Below are 24,843 nucleotides of genomic sequence, written 5' to 3'. Positions count from 1 at the left end.
GCGGGCACAATCACATCAAACAGCACGGAATTTTGAATACATGTTCACAAATCTACCACGCGGGACACTTGAAGGGGAAAATGAGTGCATTCTCAATCTAATATGGTACCCCCTTTCCTCGCCGAAAGCCTCATCTCTCGAATCAACCCCACACCATCGTCTCAACACACTCTTTCTTGTTCATCATATATTGGAGACCCTCGCCCTTGTTTCCCATCCAGATAATATCGCGCCATCCTCGCTTCTCGATCTGGTCCAGGTGCTTCATCAGAATATTCCTGGGGCATGCATCGATATTCACTACCTGGTGTACGACCAGCTTTCCCCTCTCTGTCTCGTCGACAGAGAGAATATAAACTCGCTGATCAGGGCTGCAAGGAGGAACCCGGGAAGCGTCGACGCTGGTCAGGCCGTCAGTGATGATCCTGTGGAGTAGTTGCCACCCCTTGAGACGATAGGTAGAAAGCTCCGAGGCCTTGGCACCATTGGCAAGGGGATGGGTACGCACGAGTCGTTGCTCCCTCATCTCCTCCATATCGGCGAGGCCCCTGAGTGCAGGTTCATCGTCCCCTGGGTGGCCGTCGTGTGCGCTGCAGAGCAAGGAACGTTCGGGAACTCGCCGCTTTCCTGCCTCCGCACCAGCATCTCCAGGTCCATCCTTACAGTCGGAGCACTCTGTAGAGTTTGAGCTAGACCAAGGTGACACAAAGGGACAATGCTGCGCGATGTTCTGCTGCCACTTGTCGAGAGACTGGATGTTGAGCTCGACGAGCTGACGGTTGTCAGGGCTGTCAATGGGCATGTAAAGCTTCAGCTTGCAGGTTGAAGACATGGTGTCTGAAGACGAATGGAGAAGGCCTGGGAATCTGAGCTTGGTATGGGGGGACTGCAAAGCGCTTGGGTTCTTCTACCCGTCTCACCGAGCTTTGCTAGGTGATGTTAAAGTAGTAGAATTAAGGATGTCAGTAGATCGTGAGTGATGATGGTGAGAAGCATTTTGGCTGCGGAACCCATGCTTTTATGTACATGTACCATGAATATTGTGTTCACCACATTAAGAACAATGGCTTTATTCTGTGCGTGAAGTACCAATCCAAGAAGTGTTCCGCTCGCGAAATCAAAGAGTGAGTATTGGCTCCTTTGTAGGTTCCAACAAAGGGAGGTAATGACACTGGATCCATGTCTCAACAGGAAGACCAGTCTAAGAAGGAACTGTGCATTTCAACATAGGATCAAAGGATAGAGGGAAGTATCTATCCCTTGACATAAAGACGAGGGAATAGGTAATCCATTTGCCAGTGTCCTAGCGTAAAGATTAGAGTCAGACTCTCCACCCTGTCGCCATGGCTGGAGATGAGAACCAGCTGCAGCCGACAGTCATGACATTGATGGATAAGCAGGACGGGAATATGCTCAACCAGTTCGCTCCAGATGCTCGAACCTCTGTCCTCCAACACTTCAAGCATACTGGTCAGGCATCTTTCGTCCTAAACGAGCAGCTATGCACCGCAAGTAGCCAATTCGACCTGGCTCGCGCTCTCATCTACCCCGACGTCAATAGCTTCACATACGGACTAAACACGGTGCTTGACAAGCAACCAGTCGCCACCGAAGTTGACAGGTGGGTTCGGAAGACTCATAGGCTCGAGTCTCCGACCGGCATATCGCTCCACGTCTTCCTACACTGCGGTTTCCCTGTCTGTGAAAGTCACCAGCGATCTCGTGTCAATGTTCGAAGGTCCCACAGCAGCTCAAACTTCAAATGGCTTTGTTGTTCCTAGCGGCTTATTGGACAATCAAGACGACACTCAGACGACCACTGCCGGTCGTAACGCCCGGGTTGCCTGGACTGCGTCCCAAAACCGCCTTGTCGACGACGCCACCCGTCGCCTTCCGGTCTCCTGCTCAAGGAAGGATGCCTGTGCCATAGTGGGCTGGGCTGGGCTGGGACGATGCTCGTGTGCAGGTCCACGCTGACAATCCCCGGCTCGGTTCCAGCAGGGGGAACCGTCCAGGACTCGAGCGCAGTCTTATTGCCGGCGTCATCAGCACACACGTGCAGCTGCGTGTCGTTGCCGCTTGCTTCACCAGGCCAGGCGAAGTCTTGGGCATTGGTGTTAGTGTCACCAGGCCAAGCAGTGCCTTGAGCGTTGGCGTCAGCGGCCTCATCATCGCCAGTGTCCTCAGTCGGGAGTTTGTAGACTGGCAGCGTGAAATCCCCTTCCGGCAGGGCAAAGGCGTTGGCCTCTGGCGCAGCAGTCTCGACGTTCTCATTGACGGCAGCGGCATCTTCGATGGCCTTCCACGTAGCATCATCCTCCTGTGCTTGCACGACGGACTCGACGGGGTGAGAGGTGATGGCCTTCACGATAGCCACGGCGGCAGTTGTCTTACCGGCACCAGGGCCACCTGTGACGAAAGCCCAACCAAACGGCGCCGATCGGAGAGAGTTAACCACGTCCACGGCTTCACCTCTGAAGGTGTCGTTGTCCAGACGCGAGTACTTCGAGAGGAAGAGATGGGCGACGATCGCAAGAGTATCCGTCTTTCCAGAGCCAGCAAACCCGAAGATGCCAACGAGTCCCGGGGGGGGGGGGGTAGTGCCAAGGTACTTCTCGAAACGATGGCGTGTGAGAGGTCGAAGTTTCGAAAGAATAGTCTCGACCAAGTGGGAATCCGTGTTGTCGAAGAAACTCAGCGTGTGAGGAATGATAATCATCCGGACAATGAGGAGGAAATCCTCGCCGAACGACAAAAGGTTGGTAACTTAAGAGTATTTTAGGGTCATATAATTAAAAATAATCCTAACCTTATATTGAACCTAACAAAATTAATCATAACTTTGTTTAATTCTTAATAATTGCTATAGTAAAGATAGGATAATGGTATACTAACTTGCTGTCGTAACGGCAGAGAGACCGGGGCCTGCTGGACTGTTCTTATCCTCATCTTTATTTTCATCTTCGTCGTAGTCTTCATCCTCGCGCTGATGTGTCTTGTTGCCCGGCAGATCGGGCAGGACGGGACAAAACACTTTGCCAATCGCTGCGACACGGCGTTTGGCAACCTTGGGGCCAGCATCGAACTTGAGGTAGACAGATTCCTAGTGGTCTTGTCCCTCAGAGTACGACGCGAACGACTGGAACTCCTGGTCATAGGCGGGCGCAGTCTCGGACTTTGGTCGTCGCACTTCGAGAACCAAGTTGCCGTTATGGGATGCTCAGGGTTGTTTGTGAACGGGCACGATGTTGTCCTTCATTCCTTGTGGAATAGGTGGTGGCGGGAGGCCAAAAAAGACCTCCACACCCGCGCCCTCCTTGGACCCTTCGCCTCGAGAAATTGAATCTCATCGTAATCCTCGACTACCCAGAAAATCTCCTCCAAGCGGATTGCGTTGAGGGATGTTTGGTCATCGTTGGGGATGTCAGACTGGCAACTTAGAGAGCGGGGTACTGCGTTGGGCGTAGATTTTCGCGAAGGATGTCCTTGAAGTGTTCCAGGTTTCAAATGTGCCTACCAGATGTTAGAAGTGTGTGGTATATCAAGTCAAGTGCACTTACTTGGAGCCATAGGGGTAGATGGGACCTCACTAGTGATTCATGGTAACTCCTCGAATCGCATGGCCAGAGGGAAGTGAGATGTCTTTCTCAAAACCAGTATTGGCTCTGTGCAAGATGCTTCGTTCGCGGAAGAGGAAATGGAATTCGACTTGCGAGAGAATATCACCGAACGATCGGAAACCTTGAATTTTGGCGCTTGCGTTGATATAGTCATCGATGACCTGCGTCGCCCCCTCGAATGCAAGACCAATGCCTTCGACGACGAGAGATGCCTGGTCTGACTTGAGCTTCAAATACACGTCTGCCGTGTTGTTGTCCTTGGCGGAAGATCCGAGACCATGGAGGGTCACGTAGTCTTCGTCAGTAAGCTCATGAGCCTGAACGTCAAACGTCCCAGGCAAAAACTTGATGGAGATGCCATAGGCTTGACTGACTGTGGCGTTCGAGACAACAAACTTCGTGTTGAGTATCGGCAACGCCTACTTTCTGTCCTCCAAGGACCGCCGAGACCTCGGGGTAGATGAGAGCGCGGGTCAGGTCGAATTATCCGCTCGCGATGCGCAGCTGCTCGTTCAGGACGAGACATGCCTGCCCAGTACGCTTGAAGCGTTGGATCACTCCATCTCAGTACTGATCGTCTGTCGGACCAAGTGTTGGAAGGGGCGGTGGTCCACTGAAGAGCTTCACAGTCGAACCCTCTTTGGCCACACGAGGGAGAGTGCTCGCAAATTCGGACATCTGCACTGGTTAGCAAAGAAGGCTCTTCTATCGCGGTTAGAGGGACTCAACTGATCGAACATGTTGATAACAAGGAGGAAATGCGTGTTATCCTTAGTTGACTTGTCCTTGTCGAGCTTACGGATAATGAATCGGGCATTAATCTCAAGACATCGGACTGTGTCGCAATCTTCCATGACCTAGAACACCTCCAGCACGACTGGAGAGGTCCGACCCTCGTTCGGTCCGTCAAAGTGGTATGTGACAGGATACTGGCTCGGGCGGAGGTTCGCGGGAATAATCTCTTGGAACATCTCTTGGTCCCAAATGTGGCTGTAGGGTGCTGTCAGTGGGATACTGGTTTGTTGGGTTAAATGCACTTACTTAAACCCATAAGGGTAGGGTGGTCCGGATTATGGGATATCATTTTCGAATCAGACCTTAGCCTTGGGCAGGATGCCCCGGTCGCGGAAAAGAAAATGAAACTCGTCCTGAGCCAAGATGTAACTGAGCGGCCGACAACCCTGGATCTTGGCGTCGAGATTGACGTAGGTAGCTGTCAATCATCTCTGTCGCCCCTTCGAACGGAAGACCGACTCCATCGATGACGGGAGCCTAGTCAGGGTTGATCTTCAGACGAACAACTGCCATCTTGTTGTCTTCGGTCGAAGACCCCGTAGTCCTCGTCGGAGAGCTCATACCCCTGGACAGTAAAGGTGCCAGGAAAGAATCAGACCGAGAATGATAAGATCAGGGGCCTCACGGCCATCTCGGACGCGATAAAAAGATGCTGAAAGCTTCGTCGACTTGAGGAAACCGGATCGCGAGGGCGATGTGGGCTTGACCGTGGGTTGGATTGTCGAGGGTGAACTCGGTATGAAGATTCTCGTGAAACCCTTCAAATACCTTCTGTCCACCCAGAGCAGCCGAGACGCCTGGGTAGTAGAGGGCACAGGGCCGGGGGGGGGGGGTGCGGCCACTGGCAAGAACAGATCAAGACATCCTACATTGGTTAGCTGGGTGGGCTCAGACCACCAGTTTGTTGCGTCCCTCGTATAGCCTGCCGCAGTTCTGTCCAAGATGTTTCGCGGACAGCCCCTGTTCTGAGTGCATGGCAAAGAAGAAGCGAGCATATTTGCGGAATCCAATGCGGCCAGTTTTGGCTAACAAAGGAACAGCCGCGAAGCTGGCAACTCGCCACAAAGGTACTGATGCTGGTGAAGCGAAGTGGGTTTGAGCATAATGCCAACTGGATGTTAGCTAGTTGCTCCGCAAACCTGGAGAGCTCTGAGGTATTGTTGTTGATGGGGATTCTTAGTTATACTTCAATGTTTGCGTTGGGTATGCGATTGCTATCACGATTCTTGCCGCAGAACTGGATAAACTGTTGAAAGATGTTGTCTCCAGCCGAGCCAACCTTGCCTTCATCTCTCAAAGTATGTAACTCGAGGGGTTAACGGAATACGGGGACGGTATTGGTCTCTCGTCTAGTGATGCCTGCGTAGATCTGACGCTTGTTGGTAGAGAATGGAGCGTCAACGTCCCTCTCCACACCCAGAATGAGAACGACAATATGTTTCTATTGTCCTGGGACGAGCATGTCCGTGTCTCACAGTGTCGGGGGTATGGAGGAAGGCTCTTGTTACTGTGACGGACAGATACTTCGTTGTGATGGTGATATCTTCAGGTGAAGCCGCTTGTGTGTCGAGTGGCATGCAGTCATTTCATAGGAAGAGCTTCATAATGAAATCTAGTAAAATTCTTAAATCTTTTATTAACATTACATGAACAAGCACGTAAGGATTGAGAAGTGTCTCGCTCAGGGAGCACAGTATATCACCGCCAAGCTGGTACTTCACATCGAGAATAGTGAAGTTGGTGTGTTGAATATCTGTATACCTTGAGCAATACTATGCTATCCCGCTGCTCGATTCTATTGCTTGCATTCGCAACTCTTCTTTTTCGTTTCCGCAGAAATAATAACCGACTCGCTCTCCCGATATGCTTCCAAAAGCTGACCCATCCATTTCTCGCCCGTTGCCTTTGGAGATAAAACTTCCAAGAAAAAGTCCTCAAGTTCGTCATCATTTTCGCGCACATGTATGTAGGTGTAGGGGTATGAAAATCGAATAATACAAGTGCGCATCAAAAAGAACCACCACTTAACCACCTCGAGACATGACCGAGTTGTAGTCTCGACATGCCGCATCCCCTCAACCAAACATATTTCCAAAGTATGGCTGCTAGCCAACTCTTTGCCGCTTGGACAGTCGATCAGGACTACCGTCTAACCCCAAGTCATCCCGAGGAATTTCTTCAGTCCCTGCTGGGCTAGGAGTGTTGGTATTTCCACCGTGCTGCATTGCGTGTCCAGGGTGTAGCGATGTGTTCTGGTGAGTAGGATCCGTGTCGAGTGTAAAGTTGAAATCATTGCCATCACCACCGAAATGACCATCGTTGAGAAAAGCGTTGCTGTCAAAGTACTGATCGAGGTCCACCGGCGGAGGGTCAAAGTATGAATCGCCTTCACCGAGGCCAGGGATGTGTCCGGATGGGCTTAGCGGGCCGAGCAGGTTGCCCAGCTCGCTGATCTTGGCGTCTTGTTCACTTTGCAGGCGTTGCAGTTGCTCTAGGTCAACCTGGTTCGTATTGATTTCGTTCAGAGAAGGCGGCGCCATGGGCGGTTGCATGATGGGGGACAGTGACGGAGGAGGATGAGCTTCGGCAGCGGGAGGTGAGACCGAGGCCGACGGGGGCATGGCTGGCATCGTCATCGGCGGGGGGTTGGAAGAAGGTATGTGAGGAACAGATGAGGTCGCGGACACAGGAGTTGGGGCAGGGGTGGACTTGGCAGAGGGCGCAGACGAAGATTGACCAGCCATGAAGTTGACTAGCTTGCTTCGCTGGTCGTTGCTTAGAGTGTTGGGTGCATTTGCGACAAGCTTAGCCGCCTCTGGAAGATCTAGGCCGTGCGTGTTTGTTGCGTTGTGGTCATTGATGATCTTCATCATCTGCTCATGGGGGTTTGTCTCGAGCTCCTGTCGAAGGCTGGGCGAGGTTGTGTCGGTTGGCGAGCCCTCGACTAGTTCAGTGACGTGGCCCATCTCTGGATTGTGATGGCTGATACCAACGGGCTGATAGTTCGACGTCGGAGTTGATGATGATCTTGCCGACTGCGACCGGCCGTTCTGGTTCGGGATTGGAGGAAGCAGTCCACGGGCCTTCTTATGAGGTGTGCCGTACGTTGTCGGATCCATTTGTTGAATAAAATCTCCCAGATCAACCACGCTTCCATGCTGTGCAGGCTGCTGGCCCTGGTTGGTGATCATGCTGGATATGATGTCGCTGACGTTCTGCGAGTTGCCCTGGTCCTCCAATGTTTTCCTGAAGACATTGGCCAGAAAGTTGAGAATGGCGTTGATCGAGTTCTGGTGACGGTCGTGCTGGGTCTGGAACATGACGGCCTGGTTGTACAGGTCGTTATTGTTCCGTTGCAGCCGGTTGATGGCACCGAGGATCAACTTCTGTTGCTCGCGCACCTTGGCCAGCTCGTCTCGTATCAATGACATCTCCTTCTTCGGTAAGGGCTGCGATTCGGCCCCAGCTGGCAAGGATCGTGCCGCCTGTGGGTTGGAAGAGCCCAGCCCTTGACCGAGCGTTTCCTCGTTCCCAACCTCCTCCTCACTGTCATTTTCGCCCTCAGCGTTCTTAGCTCCCTTCTTTGCTTTGCTTCCACTCTTGGGCTTGTTGATGAGCCACAGAAGGTTGGGATGGCCTCGCCGGAAGTAGGGGTTAGAGTACTCGCTAGGACTCTTGTTCTTGCGTTCACTGGCCCGCATCGAGTTGTCCGAGAGCCCGACACGCTTGTGGAAGCCGTACATGTTGAGTTGGCGGACGAACGATGCATAGTTGTTGTGCTTGAACAGTTCGGGGATCAATGTTTTGGCAAACTCATCTTCATCTAGCACGATGAAGGAATCTCCCTTTTCCGACCACCGAATCAAGTCCTCGTTCTTCCGCTCTTCAAGAAAGCTTGTCATGGTCAGCTTGTGAAAACACATCAAGAAATCATGGGTATCTTACCTGCTCAGCTTTTGCACAAACGGCGGGATTTGTTTGCGTTTTGCTTGTGCCTCCCTCTTGGCTTTTTGTGCCATCTCCTCCAGCAACTCAATGTTGTCCTGCTCAGTCATGTTCTCGCCAGAATTCTGTTGCAACAGGGCATTCTCGTCTCCAACAAAGTTTCCCCACGTATCGACAGAACCATCAAAATTTGCTCGGGGATTGGTTGGGATCAGCGCCCGATTCATCTGCCGTCGAGCAAGTGAGTTTGAAGGTGTCGGCACGGGCTGAGGAAACTGCGGCTGCGCCGGAACCAGTCCAAAGTTGCCCACTTGGCCATTTCCATCCATCAGCCCATCCACCCCATTCACGAATCCCGAAGTATCGCCCAAGCCATTCCATCGTAGTATCTGGTCGTTGGCTGCATTCCCCGCGTTGTATTGTTGCTGCATCTGCTGCGGGAGAGGCATCATGGGTGATGCACCAGGAGCCGCTCGTTTTCTAGGGTTGGGTGCCGACATGAATCTTGGGTTTGGGAAGTTCACGCTTCCTGAACGTGGCCGGATGCGGTTTTGGGAGCCTGGACGTGTTCTCGATGCCTGATCTCTGTGGGCGAGATTTCAAGGCTGCTGTTGGTTGCCTTTTCAACGAGTCTGCCTCACAGCCTCGTTTTTCTGAACGGCGAAAGTTTTGCGAATCGTCTCCTCGATGTGGTCGGAAGCCGGAAAGATGTGTTCGGGTGGTTCAACGATTTGCGTCTCTGGCGCGCAGAGTTGTTGGTGATAAGCGCTGATAAGAGGGTCCTTGACGGTCGCGTCGGGTTTTCGAGGAAGGTTACGCAGTGCGCGCGGGATTTCAAGTAGTCGCACGAGAGTGTTGGAGGACTGTTTTATCGCAGCTAGGTCGGTTTTAAAAAGGTTTGCCTGGAAGAAGCAGAATTGATCGAGGATAAAGGCACAGCCTCGCGAGACGATCGCAGAGAAAGCAACGGTCGAAAAAGAAGCCAAAGGATGCTGTGAGTCGTCTTTTCTCTAGAATATCTAGTAGGCGTGTTGGGATGCCTCAAAGCAGGCTTGGTTCGCGGAGCGCGTCGGGCGAAACTGGGACAAGACGGGAGGCGCTTCGTGTGGTTTGCTCTTGGTAGCCTTGGTTCGTTCAAATCAAGGATGGATCATGTGCTGCCGCGACGTACCCATTCTGGAGTGCAAGGTAAAGGGCGATGCACAAACCAGAGATCAAAGCAATGAGTCGCGCCGTTGAAAGAGGTGGGCAAGATAATGATGATGATGGAGTTGGCGGTCGCGATATGGGTCCCTCGGAGCGTTTGGGGCGGGCGGCTTCAATTGTCAAATCTCTGCCGACCAATCAGGGCTGTTCGCGAAAGACTTGAGCCTGTCGTTTTTCACGTGATTTGTCTCGGTACTAATTTCAAGGTACAAACGGGATCTCACTTTGAGGTCTATGTCCTGCTAATCCCTTTTTAATTCTTGGTTATCCTTGTTTTTAATGTCTTTAATACGGTTCATCTGATCTTTGTCTGCATATTCATTCACCGTAGCTCCATCTCATTTTCCCCCTCTCGACGAACAATGAAAATTTCATCGCGATTGTGTGATCGACACATGACATCGTCAGTGTGGAGACGCGACATAATGCCAGTTCTCTTCAACGAACTGGCGTTGGCGTCATGGCCAGCCAAGTTAAGCAGGGGCATAATGAACCATGACCGTGGACCATGGTTGCGCTGGGGTATCGTGGCCTTTCCTATTACGTCCTTTGACAACCTCCGACCTTGTAGCTCTCCTTCTCCTGCATTATTATCTGTACATAACAACGAAACCTGATTCGTAGCTCAACTCCAAGCAATGCCATCTACTTTGCACCTCTTCCCGCCAGAGACGCCGCCTGAGCCATCTTGGCGTTCCTTGCAGCGTCTCGTGCTTGATCCCATGCTCTCCCCGTCTTCCCCTGTCTTGCATCACGCCCTGCCCGCTTCTCTTCCTTGAGATTTCGTGCTTTCTCGCGTGGATCAATCACCACTAGCTCCTCCTCGGCCTTCTTGCGGTTGCTGAGATCTTTGCCCAGTTTATCTGCCGCAAAGCTCAAAGAGTGTGACATCCAGCCCTCGTCATCGCTTTCCTCCTTCTCCTGCTTGTCCCATGAGGTGCAGCTCTGACAGTTTGCAATAAAGTGCAAATCGCACAACTCAGCTTCATCATCTGCAGCTTGAGCACCTCCCTCTTCTTCCTTGACAACGGGCGCTGAGGGCTCGTTGTCCTTTTCCGGGGGTGCCTTGTCCAGCCTAGACTGAAAGGCCTTCAGCATGCGAAGTGTCTTTGCATCCTCAGTTGCTGATGCATTGCTGGCACCGGGCCTTCGCTTGCGGCCCCTGATAGATGTCTCAGGGATCATGGACTCCAGCGCAGTCTTCTTCTTCTCTTGCACAGGCGCCTCAGTGTGAATGTTCCGTCTCATTGATGCCATCAGCGCTGCCATTTCCTCGTTGGCCCGCTCCAGAGCAGTCTTCTTTGGCGGCTCGGGCTCGGGAGATCTGTACTCCTCGCGCTGGCGCGCAGGTGGGCTGGGCTTTCGTTCTGTTTTCTTGTGTGGTTCTGGTTCCCTCCTGTCCTCCTCATCATCATCCTCTTTCACTGGCAACTTCTTTGGTGCCTCCTCCCTTTTCGCCTTTTGTTTCACGGGCTTCTCCTTAGGCGGTTCCTCGTCATGATCGGTTTCCATGACAATTCTCGTATCAAACTTTTTCTTTTTCAGCACTGGCATGTCTTCGTCGCCCTCCTCGTCCCCGAAGCTGAGAAGCTGCTTTCCTCCCTTCCGCTTCTTCTTTTTGTCCTTTGCCGTAGTTGTCTTGCTTGGAGCTTGGACGGCAACCCGGGATCGCTTCTTCATGTCGTCGAAAGGGTTCACCAGGATCTCTATCCTCTCGATTTTCACAGGGTAGACTGGTCGCTCTGTCGCCTCGTCCACCTCTGCCTCGCCCATTTTCGCCAAGTTATAGATGGTATCGCCGGCGATTCGACCGAAAAGGGTGTTCTTGCCGGTGAGTTCATCCGCCTTGTCGAGGGTAAAGAAGAACTGGCTGCCATTCGTATCGGGGCGCGATTCGTTCGCAGAACCCAGCAGACCTCGACGGTTAAACTTGAGACGTGAATGGAATTCGTCCTTGAAGTTGATTCCCGTTGGCCCTGCATTCTTTCCCTGACGCTGGTCCATGGGCCACGGATCCAGGTCGCCACTGAATGCGCCTCCATCGTATATCGATTCTCCGCCGTTGCCTGTACCTGTCGGATCGCCACCTTGCAAGATGAATCCGGGAACCAGGCGATGGAAGATGGTATTATCGTAGTAGCCATCGAGGGCCAATTGCAGGAAGTTGCGACATGTTAGCGGAGTCTGCTTTGCGAACAGCTCGACAGACAGCTCTCCGCGATTCGTGTGGATGATGACTGACGCAGTGGGCTGCGGCTCGAGATTGTAAATCGCCGACATCTCGAATACGTGGCCCCGTCAATGTCAAGGTCGATCGCCTAATGTGAAGATAGAAAGCCGAGGTCGCGTGTTGAAGGTCGTGAAGGTCGAAGTTTCAAGTTAGCTCGCGTCAAGCTCCAGGCTTGAGCCGCAAGATCGACCCACTCCGGTCCCTTATCGATAAGATTCACGTCAAAGGTACGTACCGATCAGCAACCCGACTGGAAGCTCACCACGGGCTGGACCAAGAAAAAGAAAGCAAACTGATGACAATAAGAACTTCATCAGGACACAGAGACGTAACTTAGAATAAGATGAGTAAATAAAAATATGAAATAAATAAAATATACTCTCAAGTCTTTACATATGAGCTTAGATCTATAATCATACTTTTTTCATATTGTGGTTTGTGGATTAAAAAGGCAGGGTATTAGAGAGGTGCTAGAATCTTGGGGGAGGGGTACCTACAGAGGCACCTACCAACTGATCCATGACAACCACCTCCCGCGCTTCTCATCCATGGATAGCAAGCTATTTGCACCAGCTGCCCTTGATGGTAGTGAATTTGGCCGAACTTGAGGATAATGGAAGGATGCTGGTCTAGTTTGCCCTGCAAAATCCGTCAGAGAAGCCGTTGTCTGAGTTGCGACGAGTATTTTAGCCAGCTGCTCAGAATGCTTCACTTGTTCCGGCGCATTAGATATATGGTGACTTTTCCGTCAATTCAGTAATCCGTCGGTAGTTTTCGGGTGAACCCAAGTGTTGAGCTACCTTCTCGTCTAACACACAGTTTTGTCAGGTAGTCAGGACATTTACAAGCTCCAGTGGGGGCAGTCGTGTATCGTTGTTCGCGTTAAGCTCTCCATCAGCGGGAAACTTAACTCCGGAGACAAAATACACCAATAGTTTCACGTTGGTTTGACCATGACAGCCACACTGTTTACACCCCCTGGTATGGGTCACAAGCAGCCATACTGCATTTATCCATGAGACCCGTGGGGGATTCCTTGTTTGGGCTTGTGCAGCACAAGGGGGGGTTTCCGGAGAGGGTGGTACAAGAATACCCGGCTTGAGCCAAACAGTTGCATTTTATCTTCCTTTACTAAGCTGTCATATGCAGTTATCCATTGTAGATGGGCCCTGAAGAATATTGATCCTTCAGACGATCAGGATACTTGTGACGGAGCTGGATGGTTGAGTGAAGGCATGGAATTTGCCGCCAATGGTCGACGCAAGCCTTGACCTAATGCTCCTCTAGCTACCTGGATCAAGGCACCCCTCCCCTGAGCGATATACCTTCTTTCCCGTATCTCTTCCGTTTATCTAGCGGTGGACAGCTTTGTTTCCCGCAATTCTCGCACAAGCACGTCGGCAGTGGGTCTGACGCAAGTGATGATCTCGGTCTTGATTACACCGAGGGGACAGCAAGGTCTCGGTAGTTCACGGGCGAGGAATCCCCCAACATTGTCCACAGTCCTTCGATCTCAATTTTGAAGGTGTCGCCCACTGTTTCCTGCCGTCGTTCCTTCCCTCTCCCTCAAGGAATTCAGCCCTACCCGCGTTTTTTATGGCAGGTCGACACTGTTGCCTCCTTCTCTGCTCGGGTAGCCGTTGAGATTATGTGGGTCCATTACCCAATTAGGCAGTTCTGCAACAACACCAGAGACCAATATCACCAAGATGAAGGGAATGAATGAATTCATTGATATTTCTTATTTAATTCACAAAACTAACGTGAAATCATATGCATATTGATCATGCAGTCACAACGCCGCTCCGGTATCCTCCCATAGTGCCCATTTCGCTTTGTTTTCAACTTAGTACAGCTTGATACCGACAGACTTGTTCTGGGTGTAGTTCGCCAGAGCAGCCTCACCAAGCTCGCGACCGATTCCGCTCTCTTTGTAACCACCGAAAGGTAGCTGATGGTGCAACATATTGTAACCTGCGCGCCCGTGGTGGTTAGTTCAGCTCGCTTCCCTCTGTCGGGGTGGTATGACTTACAGTTGACCCAAACGGTGCCGGCCTTGAGGCTGTTAGACACGCGGATGGCGGTGTTGATGTTCTTGGTGTGGACGGCGGCAGCCAGACCGTAGGCGGTGTCGTGGGCCAGGTTGATGACCTCCTCCTCGTCCTTGAACTTGGAGATGGCGCAGACGGGGCCGAAGATCTCCTCCTGCATGATCTTCATGTCGGGGCGGACATCGGAGAAGATGGTGGGCTTGATGAAGTAACCCTTGTTGCCGAGGCGCTCACCACCAGTGAGAACGGTAGCACCCTCTTCCTTACCAGACTGGATGTAGCTCATGATACGGTCGTACTGGAGCTGAGAAACCTGGGGGCCCTGGAAGGTCTCCTCGTTGAAGGGGTCGCCGACCTTGTTCTCCTCAGCTCGCTTCTTGAAGGCGGCAAGGAACTTGTCGTAGATGGACTCCTGGACGTAGATACGGGTACCGGCGCAGCAGCACTGTCCGTGGTTGTAGTAGATACCGAAGTTGACCCAGTTGATGGCCTCATCGATATCGGCGTCGTCGAAGACGATGTTGGGGGACTTGCCACCAAGCTCGAGGGTGACCTTCTTGAGGTTGGAAGAGGCAGCAGCCTTCATGATGGTTCGGCCGATGACAGTGGAGCCAGTGAAGGCAATCTTGTCAACGTCCATGTGGGCGGAGAGGGCGGCACCAGCGGTCTTGCCGTAGCCGGAGACGAGGTTGAAGACACCAGCAGGGAAACCAGCCTGCTCGACGAACTGGGTGAAAACAAGGGCGGAGAGAGGAGTCTGCTCAGCAGTCTTCATGACGATGGTGTTACCGGTGGCCAGGGCAGGGCCGATCTTCCATGCCAGCATGAGAAGAGGGAAGTTCCAGGGGATGATCTGACCGCAGACACCAATCTGTGGGGAGCTTGTTAGTGCCGGCACATGGATGAGGCTGAAACCTGGGGAAGGTTTGGGGAAGAACTCACGGGCTCAGAGCGGGTGTAGTGGAACATGTCGGGGGAAATGTCGATGGTCTTGCCCTCGATCTTGTCGGCCCAACCACCATAGTAGCGGAGGCAGCCGACGACGGCACCGACATCGCCGCGGGCGTTGGTGATGGACTTGCCGTTGTCGAGGGACTCGACGGCAGCGAGGAGGTCGAGGTTCTTCTCGGCGAGGTCGGCGAGCTTGAGGAGGAGGTTGCCTCGCTGCTGGGGAGTGGTCTTCTTCCACTCGCCCTCGAAAGCCTTGCGGGCAGCGGCGACAGCCAGGTCGATATCCTTCTCGGTACCCTCGCAGATGGAGGTGATAACCTCCTCGGTGGAGGGGTTGATGACCTCGAACTTCTTCTTGTCGACACCCTCAACCCACTTGCCGTCGATGAAGAGGCCGATGGGCTGCTGGTAGGTACCAGTGACGGGGGTGGAGAGCTCGGTGGTGAGAGGAGCCATTGTGACTGATGTGTATAGAAAGGAAGAGGGTATTGGGTATCTTGGAGGAGTCGAGGTGTTTGTAGGAGAGGATGAGAGAGGATGATCTGGAATGAGGAAAGCAGAATTATCGACGACGAGGACGGGAGTATTTATCTTTGAGCTCGGCGCGGGGTTTTCGGTGTTCGATGGGAGTTTGGGATGGGGAGGGAGGGACAGAGAGAGGAGGGGGGTGCGGGTGTAGTGTGGCATCCGCAAAAGAGAGGGGGTGCAAGATTTTGGCCACAGAGTGACGCCAACCTTTCCCCGCAACAGCCTCGCCTCTCTCGAGGTTCCTCGGCCTGACAGGGGTTAGCTACGGGGTACGGAGTACCGGCCTCTTTGCGGCGGGCGGCGGCGTCGAGAGCGGTACCCGTTCGCCCCCGTAGGTTAGCTACGATGGAGCGGCCGGAGGACCTTTGCGGAGTACAGTAGTGGCGGTGGTGGGCTGCGAGCTGCGGGTTGCACAGCTGGTTGCTGTAGTAGTCGGGATACAGTAAGAGGAGAATTACGTTGCGCCTCCGAGTTGGTACAGGTGGTTTAGTGAACGGTAGCACACCAAGAGCGGCTCAAGGGCATTCTCTTTTTTCTCTCCTTGTGCTGTATCTCCCCTCCGCCGGAACCTCCACCGGAACCCCAGCTTCTCAGTATCTCAGACATGAGCCGCAGATGCGCTTTAGGTGAGCCAGGGTACCATGTCGTGGGTGTGTATGCTAGCCATGGTAAACTCAAACTCGGCCAGTGCAGGCTGATGGCTTGTTCCATGCCATTCACCCCTTGGGTTGCTCAACACAACACATGCCGCCCTCCGTTGCATTGAAGGCTCTGGATATTCTGCCTGTCTGCCTGTCTTGGACATCACTGCTTCTTCATCTCCCCGCCAAAGTGGATGACAGCAAGGAACGGCTCCGCGAATCACAAGAGCCGACCCTGGACAGGACCAGGCATGCCGCCACCGAGGGCCATCAAGCTTCCCCGCAACCGGTGGCCAATCAAGCCGGGGCCAGGAGACGAAGATGGGGACCCGCCCCGAGCAATACCGCCCTCGACTCGGACAGAGAAGAAGGTCGACAGCGGGTGTGTGCGTGTCATGTCAAAGCTCAGATCAAACCATGTGTCAGAGGTGAGAGGATCTGGTGGAGTGTCTGTGTCTACTACAGTACTGTAGATTCCTCTCTCCCGTTGCCCTGCGCCCTGAATTGTAATGTGGCCGACCCTGACAAATCAGTGCATGCAGAGCCCCGGAGCCGATCCAACCTAGGCACCTACATGGATGTCTGTCGACCAGGCGCCGCAGTTGAAACGAAGCCATGTTGGGGCATTGAATCCGCACATCAATGTCCAGATTTCCGGACATCCAGACATCTCGTATGAACCTGGCAAGCATATGTGTTGGTGACAGCTAATGAGATGGATACTATCGCCATCAACTCGTCTGACCCTGTCCTGAGCCGCACCGCAACCGCAGCATTCTGCCCGGACTGAAGGCGAGTAGAGCAAGACGTACGGTATCTGCATGTTCCTTCCATCCATATCCCTCATCTCCCCAACCCCAGCGCAGCCCATCTTTCCCCATCCCGCATGGCTCCCGCATGTCTACGCACCGCTTTGACTCCTGTAACCTGGGGCAGATCAGCCGACCATTGCCTAAAATGGCCGCAGCTTGAACCCTCCAGCGTAGACGATTCTATCTTGTGCCTCGTGTGCCCCCCATCTTCTACAGTACGGAACCGCGTTGTTGCACGCCCCCTTCCCTTGGAGCAAGCCGCAACCGCCGCCCGCGTGTAAGACGAGCAATTAACCTACCTCCCTATGTACCGACCGATGAGCGTGGCATGTGTTTGTTGATCGAGGTCTGAAAGTTGCGCTCTGCCGTGGTCCTTTCCTTCTAGCGCCGTCCACCCCACCTTGACGTCGTGTTTCCAAACCAGTCCGTCCATCGCTTGGTTGTTAGTGAGTGAACAGACCGTCATTCTACAACCACACGCACCGAGATGCACCGTAAACTGTGGTCCTCTTCGCGTGTTCCTGACCCGAACAAGACATTTTTTCCGTCTCCTTCTAGAGCGCCCCACTAGATAGTAATCCTCCACTCGCTCCAAAAGGGAGCGGTTCAACAAAAATTAAAAATCTATGTCCTCGTTGCTGGGGGACGGAATGGGGGCTCCTCTCTTCTCCCTCGGCGTAAAGGGGAGCGAGCATTAACCCCGCACCGCCAGAGAAAAAAATTGGAAGGGGCCAGATGATGAGCGACAAGCCAAGCGCCTTTTGCCATGCCATGACTGGCTAGATTCCACCAGTCTCCAATTCCTGGGGTTCAAGACAAAGAGCCGTTCATCCTAGCCCTCCCTTGTCCGTGAAAGCGCTCCTAATCCTGTCTAGTCTAGTCTGGGACGGTTTCTGCAGGCCCCGTGACTTTCCGCCCAGCTTCCTCTAGGCCGACAAGGTCTCTCTCACTCTGTGAGTGTGAGTGTGAGTGAAGCTTGTTCGCGGACCCGCAGACTCGCTGTGGGCGATTGCGGCTCCGCTGCGTCTCCGTCTCCGTCTCGCCGGGGACGGCGGGGGCGGGCTCCACTCGATACGTACCTGCCTGCCTCCCCCCGGCTCCCCAGCGCTTCCACCACCACTACACAACAACATCCAGTCAATCAACGACTGCCTCCCACGTCTATCGAGGCTCAATTTGGTCCATGCTTCCTCCGGATTTCATCGTCCTTGGTCAATGAGTCGAGGCTTAGCGGCTCCTACCCAGGATCCATCTCGTTTCCCATCAACACCAACGGCCGGGACATCTCCAACATGGGATCCCCCTTCTTCGAGAGCCGCAAACACAAAACACATCATCACTTCCGCCTGCTCCGCATCAAGTCAGTGGCTGAACTGTGATATGGAAGTTGTTGTAGAGCCGCAATTTGTTGAGATTGGAGACGTACATACAGTCCTCTTTCAGCCCCAATCTGACTGAGAGCTAACCCTTAAACATACATGCCATGCCATGCCATGCCCTCCATGTCCATCCATCTCCAGCAGAAGCAGCAGCATCTACGGGTCCGCGACTCCATGCTTCTACCCCGCCAGATCACTCTCATCCGTACGTTCTGCGCACGCCTCGATTGCATAACCCCACATCCGGGGGCCGCAGTCTTTCTCCTCATCCCCGACATCAGGGGACTGGCCGTCGGGTCAGGGACCAACCAACGTGGGCGTGAGGATAGGCACACACGTACCGGGTCCAGATAGGCAGATCTGACCCCAGACTTCCGTTGCTACAAGCGTCACGACAGACACGACCGACACGACACGTTGGCTCGCTCCCTCGTTGCGGCTGCCACATGGACTGACCACTCGACGCCCCGTGTCCATCACTCGTCCGCACCGGCCCATCCGTGGCTTAGTGGCCCCTGCTTTCCCTCCTGGTCAAAATGCCTCTCGAAATGGACTGATGTCTGGCTGCTTTCCCTCCGAATCGTGACGGCAATCTTCGGAACTTACGATGGCCCCCTTATCCCCCAGATTCTCACCCCAGACCCTCAGCCCTTAACCCAGGGCACGGCCATCCCCGGAATCTCGCCCCAGACTCGCTCCCCAGACTTTCTTTCATCCTCCCCAGACTCTCAGACCATCGGACGCCATGCTATCGAGCTCAGACTCTGCGCGGTTTCTGACGCGGCTGCCGCCGAGAAACTGCTACTACTCTGAATCTTGCTCACAGAGATTTAGATCTGCGAGAGAGATTCAGATCTGTGATGTTTTCTCTCTGAGGAGTCAAATTACTGACTTGTTTGTCTTCTACGGTATCTCTGGCCCTCCATGCTCCATGGCCCCTACAGACCCGTCGAGTATTCTCTCCAAGATGCCCGAGTTGGACCCCTGAAAGTGGTCCGACATTGCCAAGGGCAAACAGAACCTGTCGGGCTTTTAGTGAAGCCCAGAAAACATTCAAAGAGCTTGAAGCACCTAGGTTGTTTGACGCCAGCCGTCGGGAGGCTATCAAACGACATGCACCCAACTCACCCAGGTAGGCAGGCACTACTGTTTCTCTCGGATACTGGCAGCGGTCCTCCAGCCAAAAGGTAGAAAATTATTTCGGTTGACTTTTAATTCTTTTCTATTCAACGGTTTAATTTGCGAGTATGACTTTTCAGCCAATGACGTTACAGGCAATATCTGCGAATAGCCGTTGAGCTGCCAGTGATGAGGCACTGCCAACCTAAGTCAGTGCAGCACAAATATGCTCAGGCAGTGAATCATGTGGGATGTTGCCTCAAGTTTACTTTCAAGTTTCCGTGCACTTTCATTCTCAACCCACAACAATCATTTTTCCATTAATCGCATCACACGTCGCCCTCGCGCACGCGCGCTCGATCCGAACTCCTCGCCATGGCCGTCCTCCCTGGAGTATCCCATGTATCGGTGAATGTCAGCGTCGCCGGAGAGATTGCCACAGAGTATGAAGTCCCAGGCGATCAGACACCCATCTTTGGTACCGGCCCAGAGCTTCCTGGTCCTGTTACCCACTGTTACATCGAGGCAAAGACCGGTGCAGAGTTCAGGCTCGAATTGACGGTGGATTCTGCTTTCCATTTTCCACAATTCAACAATTCAGTCTCCCTTTTCGTCTACATTGACGGCATTTACCTGTCAGGCATTGTCGTGCAAGACGACACTCTTCTTGGACAATCATCTCGCACCGCAGTCGTCGCGGATGCATATTGTCGCCCCGAGGAAGAGGGTGGGCAGCCTTGTTTCAAGAAGTTCGTCTTTTCTTCCATCACCACAAGTATGATGCCCTCTATATCGATACGGGGTAACAAACCATGAGCTAATACTGGTTACCAGCCGAGACCGGATCCGGTGAAGACATGACCAGCGAAATGGAGCGTGCTAAAGGTCTAGGGGTTATCAAGGCGGTTGTGGTGGCCGCAAAGACTGGTCAGCGAGTCCCTCGGATTCAAGTGCCCGGCATCCAAAGCCAGGAGCGAGAACTCCCGGAAAAGGCATTGAAGGGCAGAGAACTGAGCCATCAGGGGTCGTATGTTCTGATACCCCAGACGATATCGCTTGATTCACTGCTAAGAGGTCGATTTACAGCCTTGCAGTCAGCACCGCATCGCCCGTTTCAGAATGCACCATACTTCACAATCAGAATGTGCTCGGAACGATATTCTTCCATTATCGATCCCGTGGTATGCTAGTGACCTTGCCTGGCGAGAGGGGTGACTGATCTGTGATACAGAAGCGCTTCAGCGGGAAATGATTATCCCACGGTCTCCGTCAGCAGAAACACAGCCTCCAGCCACATCGTCTCCAGCTGATGCTAACCTCTCGAACCTCTCCGAAGACGAAATTCGGCGTCTAGCTGGGGAAAGATTGCGTGACCTTCAAGTAAGTCACTACCCACGCCGCGAGCTGCTCCCGTGCCACAAGATTCGATCGACACAGTGTATTCGTCTCATGTTACTAACTTGAGCGCCAGGTCAAGAATGAGCCCGGACGCGTCAAGAGGGAGGCTGAATCTGTACCACCAGTGGTCCGGCCTCTCAAGGTGGTCAAACTGGATGATGGGATAGAGGCCATTGATCTCACCGAGGACGATTGAGGCAAAACATGAGGTTTTGGGTCTTTTAATATGTGTGATTTGGCAATGGCGTACGGAATACGGATTGAATGTCTGACTAGGGCAGCCAGAATCACTTTGTGGCAAACACATGGCGTTTCGGGGAAAGGGAATTGACGACGTATCGGTAGTCAACCACTATGATGAACACGTTGAAAGCATCTCGCTTCGTACTGCGAACTTCAGAACCAACAAGTTAATGTTTATTTTTATTGTCGAGCGGTGTTTACTTCAATAGTTTGAACGTAGTCGAGGTTCTATTCTCTACTTGCAACGAGATGCTGGTATCTGGCCCTGACAGCATCTCATGTTATTCCAGGTTAGTCAAACGATGGAGGTAATACTTGACTACTTTCATAGTTGCAACTGACACCAAAGCCCGTGGGGGTAAAGAATAGGAGATGGGATGGGGAGAAAGTCTATTCAGCGTAGATGTGCAGGCTATTTGAGCCATTCGAGTACTCTATGGGCGTCATTAGTATTGCTTGTATCGCATCTAATGGCTGATATAAGGCTGGTTAGGTTTGTTGACCAGTGACCACGTTCCATTGCCAGCTTTCACTAACGCAAAAACCGATAGTGCTGGCCAACATCTAGTCTTGCTTACATACTTCTTGTACCATGGCATCGCATCCCATTTCTCCTTTTCGAACTCCATCAGTGCCTCACGAACCTGCTTGACAATCTCCTCAGCTTTCTCGTTGCCGGTAAGGCGGGAGCGGCGCTTTAAAGTCCGACGTGGCATTCTGGTGTTGATAGCATCGCAATGTGCTGCGCAGCATCTTGCTCGAGGTCTACATGATGCGAGAACAAGGCGGGTGTGTCTGAATGCTCTGAACATGGTTGTGTCTAGGTTAGGTGAGGACGTTGGAATATTTGAGGATGGAACAAAGAGCTCGATGATGATGGATAAAGACACATTTTAAAGGACTTGAAATCAAGATTTTCCTAAATTTTTACTCTGACATGGCAGATTTACGAAAATTTCAATTGGCACATGACGACAGCAGCAATTTGATCTCAATGCAGTGGGAAACTCTCATCACCTAGAGTCCACGTTGAAGTCGGCCCTCCCGCTTGCGACCACATGTACGTACCTTTGGCTCGGGCAGGGGTTGCGCTCCACGCAGGTACCTGCAGCGATTGGTGCAAGTAGCTCCGGGGCTCCCTGCCAAGCCCGCCCAAGCGTGAACCTCCTCCGTCTCCTTTCACCGAAACCCTCATGACGTTGCATCTAGCTCGACTCCTCAGCAGCTCCTGCTATCGCATCCATCTAATCGATCATCTCGCGTCTCCCGCGCCGTCGCCTCGATCCCGACAATGCCCTCGTGCGGAAATGCTGCACCTGCCTCCGCATAGCCGTCTCCAACTACGCGCTCATCGCTGAGCGGGCTGTCCTCTCCTCCCTCGCAATGGCGCCAGACGGACCGAGCAACATCCGCGTCTTTATCCGCTGGCACGACCAGACTGTCTTCGCCGGCGAGGAAGTCAAATGTACCATCACTTTTAAGAATGTCGCGCCAGGTCCGGGTCAGCACAAGCAGCCGCCGCCGCAGTCGGAACGGAGTCGACTGGCCTCTCCTTTGCATGGGAGGCCCAAGTCCAACCATGGCTTGACCCCGCCGCCGTCGGCATCCTCGGGCAGAGGCCATCGTCGCTCTGCTTTATCTTTGAGTGTGCCGTCGTCGCAGACTCATAGTCGGTCAGGCTCGGTACAATGGCCATCATCTGCGAGCACAACCGATCGCCAGCCGGGACACTCCCACAAGCGCTCCGTCTCCATTGTCTCGATTGGATCAACAAGTACTGTCGAGGACCATCTTCAACGAAATGAAGTACCGACGCGACCCCAACGGCCTCATCGCGGCCACGGTCGTGCCTCTAGTTTACAGATTATCCCTCGGGCTCAGAATCAACCCTCGCCCGGGCCTCATTCTGGTAGGCAGCGTATACTCGAGCATATGGCCATCGGCTAACCTTTGGACTGCTAGCATCATTCTCTCCTCGTTTCTCTAGCTCACCTTTATTCCATGCTTCATACCCCCCACCTGATCGATTTGGCCGAATGTCTAGACCACCTACAGCCCCTAATACACCAGCTCTTATCGGCCGAAGATCACCTAGAGCTTCTCCAAGGCCATCACCGAACCCAGTGCCAGAATTCCACTTCCCTGCAGCGCCGTCGCCAACCGCGGAGGCACCACCAAGCCTATCAAGATCAACAAACGAGAGCATGCTTAGCCCTAGAAATGGTGCAGCCGAGTTCAATGGTCTGGCTATGCGCTCTAAAGATGGCGTCCCGACGATCAATGAACAGCCTGCTCCCGCTGCCCGAATTCTGGCAAGCAGCGGCGTCTTGGGAGGAACACCAAGAAGCAGTGGAGAATTTTACTCCGTCAGCAACAACTCGTCAGAAACCCTCGTATCGGAATACGTGACACAGCAGCCAGTACGGGGACACGCGCGGCCTCTTCGAAGAAGTCTCGGTATGCCATCTCCGCAGTCAAGAGCGCCAGAGTCATTGATGATGGGATACGCCCAATTACAAGGCTCGTTCACCCTAGATGGATCGTTGGTCAGCCTCAGCCCCTTTGACCAGGTCAAGAAGAAGGCCATTGTTGGTCAAGGAGGAGGCGTTGTTGGCCTCGAGTCTAAACGCGATAGTGGCCTCTTGGGAGGTTTCGGATGGAGCCGACTTAGCAGCTCACTAGGCGACTTTTTGGGTGGCGGAGAGCTCAGTACCATCAAGGAGATGCGTGGAGTGGCCAACTCGAAATCAGTACCTCTCCTTACGACACCACAGTCTATTCTTTTTGTTGATTTGCAACTGGCACCCGGAGAAAGCCGGGTATTTGAGTATTCGTTCCGATTACCCAAGGGACTTCCTCCAACCCACCGAGGAAAGTCTGTCAAGATTTCTTACAGCCTGGTTATCGGAACTCAGAGGGCCGGAGGATCCAAGGAACAACAGGTCAAATCCGTCGAGGTTCCTTTCCGAGTCCTTGGAAGTGTGAACAGCCACGGTGAGATCTTGGGGCACGATCTCATGAATCCCTACATCTTGCTCCGAGACCAAGCTCAGGTTAAGAGCCCATCGAGCACCGGCAAAGGAGCAAAGACGAACGGAGTGCAAGGACGGCAATCTTCGTTGAACGACTTCCTCCTCTACGTGGACGACCTGGTGCACAGGCCCCGAGATGAAAGCGGTAGCATCCTTCTCTCACCAACAGGCGGAGGAAACTCGAGACGACCCTCAGCCTTTGAGGATGCGGGCACTGCCCAAGAGGCAATTCATTTGGCGATTATGAGAAGCAACATGACGTCCGGAGGACAGCAGAGCCCCAACCGATTTGAGATCGCCCGCAACGGACAACGAGTTGGTGTGGTTATGCTTACAAGGCCGGCATACCGACTGGGAGAAGTTGTTACCATGGCCATCGATTTTACAGATGCCGATATCCCATGCTATGCGGTACACACTACCCTCGAGACCTCAGAGAAGGTAGACGCGTCTTTGGCGATACGATCCGAGTCGAGCATTCACCGAGTGACGCGAAAGGTACACTCATCATCATCTGAGGCAACAATGTACTCACGACGCGTCACATTTAACCCGACAATCCCGATAACCGCTACTCCTGAGTTTGTGACGAGTGGAGTGAGCCTGGATTGGAAGATTCGCATCGAATTTGTGGTGCCATCGCAAGGGAATGATTCTCCCGACAGCGTTGAGCGACTGGCACCTCACCCACTGTTGGAACAGATCTCTCAAGATGAGAAGGGTGGCACAGTACTTGTGGCCGTGGAGAATCTGATATGTGAGAGTTTTGAAATTGCGGTACCCCTGCGCGTCTACGGCGCAGTTGGGACAGGACTCGAGCGGCTTGAACGAGATGAGGCTTCGGAGGAGGGTCTTGTAGTATGATGGAATTGGATTGACGGGTAAAACTGGGC

At 53.1% G+C, this 24,843-nt stretch overlaps 7 protein-coding genes across 7 annotated transcripts; 2 read left to right on the top strand and 5 right to left on the bottom strand.

Moving 5' to 3' along the window:
• Positions 1-142: 142 nt before the first annotated feature.
• LRP88_08677 (uncharacterized protein) lies at positions 143-832 on the bottom strand (the record flags this gene model as incomplete). The annotated part of the gene is made up of 1 exon (XM_083245180.1): positions 143-832. One exon carries the CDS (start codon positions 830-832, stop codon positions 143-145), a length of 690 nt encoding a protein of 229 aa, XP_083099674.1.
• Positions 833-1,574: 742 nt separating this feature from the next.
• Positions 1,575-4,360, bottom strand: LRP88_08676 (uncharacterized protein; the record flags this gene model as incomplete). The annotated part of the gene is made up of 6 exons (XM_083245179.1): positions 1,575-1,679; positions 1,952-2,766; positions 2,896-3,103; positions 3,367-3,513; positions 3,710-3,993; positions 4,297-4,360. 6 exons carry the CDS (start codon positions 4,358-4,360, stop codon positions 1,575-1,577), a joined length of 1,623 nt encoding a protein of 540 aa, XP_083099673.1.
• A 2,160-nt stretch (positions 4,361-6,520) lies between these two features.
• Positions 6,521-8,860, bottom strand: LRP88_08675 (heat shock factor family protein; the record flags this gene model as incomplete). The annotated part of the gene is made up of 2 exons (XM_083245178.1): positions 6,521-8,309; positions 8,361-8,860. The coding sequence occupies 2 exons, from the start codon at positions 8,858-8,860 to the stop codon at positions 6,521-6,523; spliced, it is 2,289 nt and encodes a 762-aa protein (XP_083099672.1).
• A 1,351-nt stretch (positions 8,861-10,211) lies between these two features.
• LRP88_08674 (cyclophilin-like domain-containing protein) lies at positions 10,212-11,846 on the bottom strand (the record flags this gene model as incomplete). The annotated part of the gene is made up of 1 exon (XM_083245177.1): positions 10,212-11,846. The coding sequence occupies one exon, from the start codon at positions 11,844-11,846 to the stop codon at positions 10,212-10,214; it is 1,635 nt and encodes a 544-aa protein (XP_083099671.1).
• A 1,796-nt stretch (positions 11,847-13,642) lies between these two features.
• Positions 13,643-15,254, bottom strand: LRP88_08673 (aldehyde dehydrogenase domain-containing protein; the record flags this gene model as incomplete). The annotated part of the gene is made up of 3 exons (XM_083245176.1): positions 13,643-13,770; positions 13,830-14,718; positions 14,790-15,254. The coding sequence occupies 3 exons, from the start codon at positions 15,252-15,254 to the stop codon at positions 13,643-13,645; spliced, it is 1,482 nt and encodes a 493-aa protein (XP_083099670.1).
• A 4,398-nt stretch (positions 15,255-19,652) lies between these two features.
• Positions 19,653-20,871, top strand: LRP88_08672 (uncharacterized protein; the record flags this gene model as incomplete). The annotated part of the gene is made up of 5 exons (XM_083245175.1): positions 19,653-20,052; positions 20,112-20,304; positions 20,364-20,458; positions 20,509-20,657; positions 20,749-20,871. 5 exons carry the CDS (start codon positions 19,653-19,655, stop codon positions 20,869-20,871), a joined length of 960 nt encoding a protein of 319 aa, XP_083099669.1.
• A 1,430-nt stretch (positions 20,872-22,301) lies between these two features.
• Positions 22,302-24,814, top strand: LRP88_08671 (Rgp1-domain-containing protein; the record flags this gene model as incomplete). The annotated part of the gene is made up of 2 exons (XM_083245174.1): positions 22,302-22,383; positions 22,881-24,814. 2 exons carry the CDS (start codon positions 22,302-22,304, stop codon positions 24,812-24,814), a joined length of 2,016 nt encoding a protein of 671 aa, XP_083099668.1.
• Between the last annotated feature and the right edge of the window lie 29 nt (positions 24,815-24,843).

This window comes from Fusarium phalaenopsidis (genome assembly GCF_050370095.1).
Source record: "Fusarium phalaenopsidis strain FUZ10S chromosome Unknown contig_32302, whole genome shotgun sequence".
NCBI classification, from domain to species: domain Eukaryota; kingdom Fungi; phylum Ascomycota; class Sordariomycetes; order Hypocreales; family Nectriaceae; genus Fusarium; species Fusarium phalaenopsidis.
Note: the sequence above shows the minus strand (reverse complement) of the source record. Positions and strands in the feature narration are given on the sequence as shown.